The sequence below is a fragment of the Parasteatoda tepidariorum genome, chromosome X2, assembly GCF_043381705.1.
Source record: "Parasteatoda tepidariorum isolate YZ-2023 chromosome X2, CAS_Ptep_4.0, whole genome shotgun sequence".
NCBI classification, from domain to species: domain Eukaryota; kingdom Metazoa; phylum Arthropoda; class Arachnida; order Araneae; family Theridiidae; genus Parasteatoda; species Parasteatoda tepidariorum.
Genome location: NC_092215.1, coordinates 6,956,292 through 6,966,796, shown reverse-complemented (window position 1 = coordinate 6,966,796; position 10,505 = coordinate 6,956,292). Strand labels below are relative to the sequence as shown.

General features: G+C 27.7%; 1 protein-coding gene across 1 annotated transcript; it reads left to right on the top strand.

Moving 5' to 3' along the window:
* The first annotated feature begins 650 nt into the window (after positions 1-650).
* On the top strand, positions 651-7,837 carry LOC122269912 (uncharacterized). The gene is made up of 2 exons (XM_071188318.1): positions 651-2,475; positions 7,368-7,837. The coding sequence occupies exon 1, from the start codon at positions 651-653 to the stop codon at positions 2,265-2,267; it is 1,617 nt and encodes a 538-aa protein (XP_071044419.1). The 3' UTR covers positions 2,268-2,475; positions 7,368-7,837.
* The last annotated feature ends 2,668 nt before the right edge of the window (positions 7,838-10,505 follow it).

The following is a 10,505-nucleotide window of genomic DNA, read 5'->3' as shown; positions in this document are numbered from 1 at the left end:
AATTCAAATTAGTTACTTCTTTTTTATGCACTATTAGAGTTAGTTTGTACAGTCCAGTTTTTTAAAATTTATTTAGTCATTTATTAGAATTTTATTTAATTTCATTTATGCAGTTATTTATTTCAGCGGCTAACGTACAGGATAGGCGAGTGGTAGGGCTTCAAAGATTTGCTATTTTTATTATACAAAATAAATTCAATTCCTGATAATTTAATTCAAATGACGAGGGTTATCAAATTTGCAGGTTCATTATTGTTATTAATATTATTGTTAATTTTATTAATTAGAACAATGATATTTCCAGCGTTGGCTTGCATTTAGGAAGGCATTTCGCCAAGTACATAAGAAGAAAATTCTCCCGCCGCCAAGAGCCCAATTTGCTTGATGATATAGAGGAACAAGATGTTGATGTTGAGAGAGAAATTTCCAGACCAATTTCCTCTGCATCTGAGGATACAACTACTGAAAAAGGAGTTGCTACAACTGCGCGTAGAATGCTTCGGGCCTTACCAAGAGCAATTTCAAAAGCTGCCCTTGTTGTCTCCAAATCTACTCGTAGAAGGGCTCCTAAGAATTCAGAAAACCAAGTTAATATTTCCACTATTTTTAAGCCTAGACCAAGTTCTTCGTGCGATCGAGATGTTTTTGATATGACCAGATTCAGCTCCTTCAATTTATATGAGGACCCCCAACCCAGCACTTCTGCTACCACTGATTTTGAAGTATTGGGTGCTACCTGCAGTAATTACTATGATGAAAACTGGGAGTCTTTTTTTTCTCAAGATGGTTCTTCTGTCAGAGAAACTGCTTCCAAAAATGAAACCTTTAATCTTGATTCTGATTTGCCAAGATTTATGAATCCTCCCTCAAGGAGTGCTAGAAACAAACAAGTTCAAGGAGTTAACGAAAGAGATTTTACAACCTGCGATAATTACTATGGTAAAAACTGGGAGTCTTTTTCTTCTCAAGATTGTTCTTCTGCCTGGAAAGCAGCTTCCGAAAAAGAAACCTTTAATCCTATTTCTGATTTGCCAAACTTGACTAATCCTTCCTCAAGTGATGCAGGAAATAAAGGAGTTCAAGGACTTAGTGAAAGAGATTCTCTTCGACTCCAGCCCTGGGGTGATAAGTTAAACACCTTTGAAACAAAATTATCTGCTTCTCAAGGATCTGCTTCTAAAGATCACTATGATGATTATTACAAACATCAATCTAAGAAAGATACATACAACAATCTTGAAATCTGGCCTTCAAATTCCAGCGTAAAAGAAGAGATGGCTGAGGGGGCTACCTTTTCTCAAAAGAAAGTTAAATTCATTCAGGATCATGCTGAGTATTTCAATAACTCGAACATACTTCAAGCCGCAGACGAAAATAAAATCATCCAGTCGATGGTAGATGAAAGATTCAATACCCATACCGAATATGACGGCAATTACCACAAAAGTAATGCAGATAAAAAAGAAGCTTCTGGAAACAACTTTACTACCAAAGATGGAAAGAAAATTGTGAGAATTTTAAAACCAGTTTCAGGAAAACCCTGTCGACCCATTCATGAAGTATTAAAGCAAACTGAAGGTCCTGAACAATATTTGTTTCGTGATAAGGAAAATACCGCTGATGATTTGAATAACTCATCTGAAGAAAACGGGGATCAATCTCCTGGAATAGTCAGCATTGAATTATTTGATTGGAATACAGCTGATGATAGTAACTTGATCAAGAAGAGGAATAATGAACCTGGAACAAGCAAACAAGCAACAGTAATAAGAAGAAGTTATGGGCAACGGGACAGAAATGAACGAAAGAAACCATTTGAGCAGCTAAAGAAATTTTTTCAATGGAAAAAGGCTAAAAAGTTTGAAGATACTAGTACTGGTAAAAATTGGAAATTTTTAAGAGCTTTAAGGGAAACTCCTTACGAAGGCCATAATAAAAGTATTCCACTTCCTGTTTTCTCTCCTGAGTCCAATGGTTCTTGCTCCCAAGGAGCAGAATGTTCTTTTAGGCGTTCAAAGGCAATTACATTTATAAAAAAATTGACGAAATCTCCAAAGAATGAAACTGACGAGGAATCGCTTTCCCAAGATGTGAAAAACGAATTCAATGCTGAGGCTTTGGTTCTCGAAGAAATGAAGGAATTTCCAGAGAAGGAAACTGCTGATGAATCATTTTCCCTAGCTGTGAAAAATGAATCTAAAAATGAGGCATTGATTTTCGAACCAGAGGCTTGGTCTAGCTTTGAAAACTTGTATGATGAAGGTTAGTATTACGTTATGATAGATTTTTAAAGCTAAAATATCAATAATGTGTTTCTAATGTTAGTATTTTTCTATCATTAAGAAATTTTAAGTGACGATGAATATGGAAATGAAAGTGACAATTTGGAGGAAGACAATGATTCTATAATTGCCTGTTACGACAGCAGTGAATTTGAATTTAGCGATGAAGATAAGGAAAATCCTGACTCAAATGGTAAGAATTTAAGTATGCTAAAAATTGTATAAACGTTTCTTTTATAATAATGTCTAGGACATTATTGAATTCTAAAGCAATTTTGAATGTTGTTTGCGACAATAGTGTAGAACTTAATCAAAATGCTTTTAAGTTAGGGTCAATTTTAGTCAAATGCACTCTTTCAGTATCTTTACAAGAATGTTGGGCAAATATACAAGGACATTTGAAAGCAATTTTAAATGTTCTTTGTAACTTTAGTGTGAAAATTAATCAAAACGCTTTTATGTTAGGGTCCATTTTATTAAAATGCACTCTTTTATTATCTTTACAAGAATGTTGGGCAATTGTACAAGAACATTTGAAAGCAATTTTAAAATTTATTTGTAATTTTAGTGTGAAAATTAATCAAAACGCTTTTATGTTAGGGTCACTTTTTTCTAAATGCACTATTTTATTATCTTTACAAGATTGTTGGGCAATTATACAAGGATATTTGAAAGCAATTTTAAATGTTCCTTGTAACTTTAGAGTGAAAATTAATCAGAACGCTTTTATGTTAGGGTCAATTTTATTTAAATGCACTTTTTTATTATCTTTACAAGAATGTTGGGCAATTTATACAAGGATATTTGAAAGCAATTTCACATGTTCTTTGTAATTTTAGTGTGAAAATTAATCAAAACACTTTTATGTAAGGGTCAATTTTATTTAAATGCACTATTTTATTACCGATTCAAGGGCTTTTTCGAAAATACGTATTGAGAAGCTAGGAGTTTATATAAGGCTCTCAGACTTTTGATCCACATATTTTTTTCAAAGTTAACCATGTTTTTAAGATTTTTAAAATTTCAAGTCCAGTGAATTTTTCAGTTTCAGTGAATTTTTCTGAAGTAAAAATATTATTCCCTCCAGTTTTTCTTTCTTATGTTGGTTTAAACTCCTATCTTTTTTTTTCTCCTACTTTAAGAAACAAATTAATTATAATTAGTTATACAAATATCAGGTTTAAAAAATTAAATATGAATAAAGTTTTTAAAAAAATTAAAAATATTGTTAAAATCTGACCAACATTATATATAAATTTTTAATTAATTAAGTCTTGCTTATTGATTAAGTCTTGTTAATTATTTGATGTGTTTCTTAGATGCTGAAGAAATTCGAAAAATTTCCTCTCACAATTAATTAACAATGTAATTGCAATTTCATTAACGCGATGAAAAACATCTCTCAGAAAGTACAAACGTTGTTAGCAGTCAAAAACTAAGAGGGTTACAGAAATTAATTAATAGCAATAATAATAATAATAAAATAATTAAACAAAATGTGTTTGCAACTAGAAATTAACTGTGTATCATAAAAGAAATTTAATCTCAAAGTGTAAAAGGTTTCCACAAAATGAAAAAAAAATGCAATTTGAAAAATTCAAAGTGCATTTTCTTATGAATAAGTAGAAAAGAATGATAACTGATGAAAATTAGAAAAAATATATGAAGAGAAATAGATAGCAATAGATAATAAGATAATTCAAAGATAATAAAACAACTTTGTTAGTCTATCATTGGATAATTCTTCATTTTAAAGGAAGTACAAATCATTTACTTTATAGAGAACTGGTGTGGCGGAAAAGCAAGGTCAAATTAATTGTTTGCTCTGCAAGCATGCGCTTACCTGTTGAACACGCCTTCTAAGCCAGGCGTGGTTTACAAATGCATCCAACCAGGTGTTTGCAAGTCTTTGTGTTTTTTAAATTTCATTCATTTTAAGTTCAATAAAAGAAATAGTAGGGGAGAGTGGGGTCAATTGTAACATTTTTTACTTAACTATTTTTAACTAACAAAAAATCCAATATATTATTATTATTAATTGACAGATGAGTAAAGTAGACTATCCTCTAATAGAAAAAAAAATAAATACCTTATTTTAAATGTTATTATATTAGTTATTAACAATTTTTGACAGTCGTGCACTTGTTACAATTGTCCCCACTTACGGGGTCAATTGTAACAGTTCATATATTCAACTAAAACATAGTTGATTATACATATTATCATAGTTGTGATATATTTTTTTATTGATCAAAATAGTAGTGATATTTTAGGAGTAAAAATAATAATGAGCAGAGACCTAAAGGGTTAAACTTTTAACTTTCAGGGGTTAAAAATTTTAATTTATGCTGTGAAAGGTAACAAATAAAATAATGCACATGCAACGTAATATAAATGATGTAGGAAACTATTGGTGGTTCTTAAAGACTTAAGTAATGGTTTGTAAACATCAGATTATTTATTTTCAGCTGTTACAATCGTCCCTTTACTTATTGTTACAATTGTCCCCAAGATGCCATTTCAGCTTCATTTGTTAAAAACAATGCTAGTTAATTAGCAAAACTAATCTTTTTTTTATTGAAATGTTAATTAAGGTGTCCACTTACATATTCGTTTACTAATTTTTATTTGTTTAAACAAAATTACTTTGTTACAATATAATATTCTAATACCAAAAAAAGTACTTGCGTGGCGTGAAAATATCTTTTGTGATCTAACTCTTTCAAAAGTACATAAAAATGATTGCCATCAGGGGTGTACATGTAGATTTATTAAATACACGTTGTGCGCCGCCTAGGAACCAAATCTAGAACCCGACACTCGAAATTTTTGCTCTGTTACAATCGTACCCTGTTACAATTGACCCCACTCTCCCCTACTCAAGAGTACATTTCAAATATGATATTTAAATAAACATATAAACGTATAGTAATGTTGCGGAAAATGAAAGGAAAGAACTTTATATAATGAAACAGAATGATTTAAGAACATAGAAGAACATTTTAAATTGTTCGGATATTTGATTGTTATTTATTTATTCATTCATTCATTTATTTATTTATTTTGAAAAACAAAATTTTTCTCGAATGTTTTGTGCTTTTTATAAGTCAATAAGTATATTAAAAATCCTATGAGTTATTTAAAGAGAACTCATAGGTTCATTAAAAAAAAAGTACCGATTTGTTTATTTCAAATATGTTATTGAAATAAGCAAATAAATGTATAGTACTGTAGGGAAAAAAAGGAAGAACTGTAAATAATATTAATATTATTTACTGTTTTTTCAAGAAAATATAAGATAATGTAATGTAATCTTACTACATGTAAGATAATTCACAAAATTTCAAAGTGAATATCTTTGTTTTTAAAACAGTTTTGCAAAAATGAACCCAAATGTTCTGTTAGGTGTAGCAAATTACCTACTGATATTTCGTCTCATTCCCTGCACAAGGATATTTTAGGGATGCCAAAGTCTTCGAGGTTTAACAGAAACCTAACATGGTGTTTTTGAGAAGGGAAATAAAAAAAGCCACAGTTTAAATGTCTTACCCTTGAGGTAAAGCTATAATTTTAAACTATATGTATATCATCTTGATGTGAAGAACTATCTGGGTTTTAGAACTGATATAAAAAAATATTTTAAAAGTTATAAATTTTTTTCAAAAATCGCTTATTTAGTGACATTTTTAGCCCTGGAGAAAAATTCCTATAACTACTGATATTGCTAATTTTTATTTGTCCAGATAATGCGGTATTGGAATAAGTTTTAAAATATTAAAAGTTTAAACCACAAACGCTTATAATTTACACAAAACTGTAGCCTTTCTCCATATTGAGGTTTTGCACCATTTTCAGAATAAGCATAGAGAGAGCTGGCTACTGATAGACTAAACTTGACTTCTCATTCCTTAGTAACTGTTGAAAAGTTACAGCAGTTATGAAAATAGCATATTATTCGCAAACAAATATCATTTCATAAGAAGACGGAGCCTTCGATTAACAGTTTTAGTTGAACCAAATGGAAAAATGTATTAGATTTAAGTTTGTCAAATAAGGTGGCCATTCTTGCTCTGTTAAAAAGTCAGGACAATGCACCTTGTAGCATTTTTGTGTGTTTTAACAATGTATATGAAGCAGATCCCTATTAGAAAATCCATTTTCGTTTTCCAAAAAACTTTCTAGACTGAGGAAGCATAACATCTTTAAAATGCCGTGATAAAAATATTTGGTTTTAAACCTTTCCTGACTCATTTCATGTCACCTTATATGAGTTTTAATTTAGTTAAAAAATGTCTTTAAAATTCACAGGAATTCACAGAAGTCTTCAGGAATGAATAATAATAAAAAATAAAAAGAACTTAACTACGAGTTTTATTTTTAATGACATCTCATCTATCACGTTTTTGTTAATTTTTATTATTTCTATTTTATTGAACTCCATTGAAAATTTACACAGATCAACACGTTAAGCTGACCACTTCTGTAAGTTGATCATATGTCTAATTTGATCCTCTAAGCACCAAACTGGCAAAAACAATTACATTCCACCTTTATAAGATGACCACATATATAAGAAGACTATCAAATTTTTATTTTCTGCAAGTTTTATTTTATTTTATTAAACTCCTTTGGACATTTATGCATATTTACATGCTAAGTTGACCACTTCTGCTAGTTGATCAGATGTCTAAGTTGATCCTCCAAGTACCAAACTGGCTAATACAATTACATTCCACCTTTATAAGATGACCACATATCTAAGTAGACTATCAAATTTTTATTTTCAGCAAGTTTTATTTTATTTTATTAAACTCCTTTGGACATTTATGCAGATTAACATGTTAAGTTGACCAATTCTGTTAGTTGATCAGATGTCTAAGTTGATCCTCCTAGTACCAAACTGGCTAATACAATTACATTCCACCTTTATAAGATGACCACATATATAAGAAGACTATCAAATTTTTATTTTCCACAAGTGCATGGTCAACTTACACAGGTTTTACAGTACTCTTAAAATAATAATAGTTCATGTTTTATAATTCTTTTCATATTAATTAAATTAAATATGCATATTTTTTTTAGATTCTGAACGTAATGGAGAAAGCAGACGTATTTAAAAGACGGGAACTAGTCTCTGAAGAAAGAGCGACTATAATTATTAACACCTTACTTCACATTTTAATGAAATTTATTTACATTTGAATGAATTGTTCATTATTTTTTCTCTAAAGAATTATCATATCTTAATTTTAAAATTTATTTTTATTGAGTAGATATCTAAGCTTCAGATTTTAATGATGATAATTAGAATCATTCTTTTAAAAATTTTATCATAACTAACAATATATATATATCACATGTAAACTTTACCTTTAAACTGTTATCCCATAAAAATAAAATAAAATTTGATTATTTTGAATAAGACATTTTCATTAAGATTGCAAGGAATTTTCATGCGGAAATTAATTTGTTTCTCATGCTATATGTTTATAAATATTTGTTTATTATTTCTTTATTAATAATATAAATGTCTTGAAAATCAAGCTGTCAAATGTTGAAAATTTACAAATTACAATACAAAATGATAAAGTGACAATTATAAATTATACAAAATAATTGAAGTGATAATTATGCTTAAAAAAAAGGTACAAACCAATGAATAAAGAAAATATGTTCTAAAATATTATCATTTTTAATAAAGATTTCATAAAATTTCAATGTGAATTTTCGTAAAGTATTTTTTGAAGATGCTATAGCAAATAATTTAAATTTTATAAATGCTTCGTACATATTTTGATAAATATTTTTATTAATTTTTTATTTACCTCTAAAAAGTTTCATTATTTTTTATAAAAATTTTAAACAGTTTTTAACAAGAGTTCATAGAGTTTTAATAGGAATAAGTAAAAATATTTCCCTATTACGCTATTCCTATGGTAGAAAGTTGGGTATACATATCATATCACCCAACATGATGTTTAATATGTAACTAATAAGATAAACTTGATAAATGTTTTATGTTTCATATATATATTCTGAAAAATAGGGTTTAATACCAATGCATAAATAATTCAGTATTTTTATTAAAAATGTCATTGTGTTTTTTAATGAAACTCTTATAGTTTTTTACAAAAAGTTTTTTAAGTTGTTTGTTAAGATCTTATAGTTTTTAATGAAGATATTTACAATTGTGCAATCCCCAGCCAAATTATTCGACGCACTACAAGATTCTACGTAAAATGTTTAATTATCACGTGATGCTACACAGCACTTTCACTTGACTGAAACCGACTTGTACTAACTTATGTTCCTGTATCAATTAGTTAACATTGTAATTCGATGCGTTAAAAAAATAATATATTAATGCAAATAGGAAGTATTAAAAAAAATCTCCAAAATAAAAACTCGTTATATGTGTGTCGAAATCAGAAAGTATTGCAGATAAACTAGTGCAAAACAATGTAATTATTAAAACACTACAGTGCAGCGGATAATTTGGTTAAATTATTATAATTCACAAATATAATACAAGAGGTACAATAATTATTCTATAATTATATAATATAGCTTCTAATTAATCCTTTCCTCGAATTTATATTATCTATCGTCTAATTTAACTAATTGATACACGCACGTAAGCAAGAGCAAATCGGTTAATCGCGTAAGAACAAATGCTATCTAGTATCACCTGATAATTAAGATTTTACATATAGTGCGCCTAATCTTATAGTGCGCTTAATAATTTAGCCAGAGACTGTATTTTATAATGCCTTCAACCATCAATATAAATTGCATCAAATACATAGCATTTGAAAGATATTTAAATGAATTCAAGTTATTATGTATCAAAAATAAGGTCAAAAATTAATTTTAGGAGTATTACTAATTTGTAAAAATTGTCAGTTTCAGGGCAATGTGTTGTTGTTGAAATATTTAGATTTAAATATGTTGTTTTAAGAAATTTGATATTTTATTGTTATAGATTTTAAATTCTTTTAAGAAGGTTATGATAAGAAAAATATATGTTTTTTTGTGTAATAGAATTTTCAAATTTTATCTAGTCCATTCAAATTGTATGAGATTCGTACAGATTCCATTTTCAAATATTTATCTAAAAAAGTCGCGTTTTTTATTGAAACTTTGATAGATTTTTAAATAAGTCCTTAAAGTTGTTCGTTAAAATTTTATCGTTTTTTAATGAAGGTATTTACAATTATATTTTGTATTCTCTTTAATCCTAAGTGTAAATTATATCATTCCATTTAAATGATCTCAACTTATTGTGTATCAATAATAGGTTGTAAAATTATTTCTGTGAGTAATAATATTTTGTAAAAATTGTCAGTTACTGTTTTTGCTGAAATGTTTATATTTAAATTTGCTGTTTTAAGAAATTTGTTATTTTATTGTTGAATTTTTTAAATTCCTTATATGTTATGGACTGAAAATCTTATCTATTCTAGTCTAATAGAAATTTCTAATATTACCAAGTCCATTCAAATTGTAAGAGATTCGTAATGTATATTAGCTTTTGATAAATTCTATTTTGTTAAATGTGCTTTTTGAACTATAAAAAACTATTAAATTAAATTTTCGGAAAATTTCTTTGAGAATTTATCCTGCATTTTATTTTGAAATATTGTTTTGAAACTTAAAAGACCTGTTAATGATTAATTATGACATTAGTGCTTACAAAGTAAGGTGGATGCAATTCATTTATTTTGCGAAAGATAGCTTATATATAACATATTTTTTCTTCTATATAAATGTTCCATGAAATGTTTACTTTTTTTCTGTAGATTTAATGTTTAGCTTTTGATGTTTATTTCAGTTTTCCATTTGTATATGGAACAATCAATCAAACGATACTTTCTCCAAAATTTGATAATAAATGAATTATTAAATTTTTTTTACCAAAATGTTTTTTAAAATTAAATGCTTGCTAGAACCATAAAACAAAACTATTAAAGAACTATAAAGTAGTTTTTATAATGCTATTATTTTAATTTATTAAAAATAAAATTATGCAGTAAAAAAATAAAATTTCAAGAAACATTCTGTCAGTTTTTATTGCTTAATTCAGGTTTTGGAGATTTTTTCATTAATCTAAGATTAAGACAAATTTTTGTAATGCTTAATACTTAATCAATACCATATATATCGTTTCGTAGATAATTGTATATAATATATATATATATATATATATACAGTCAAACCTCG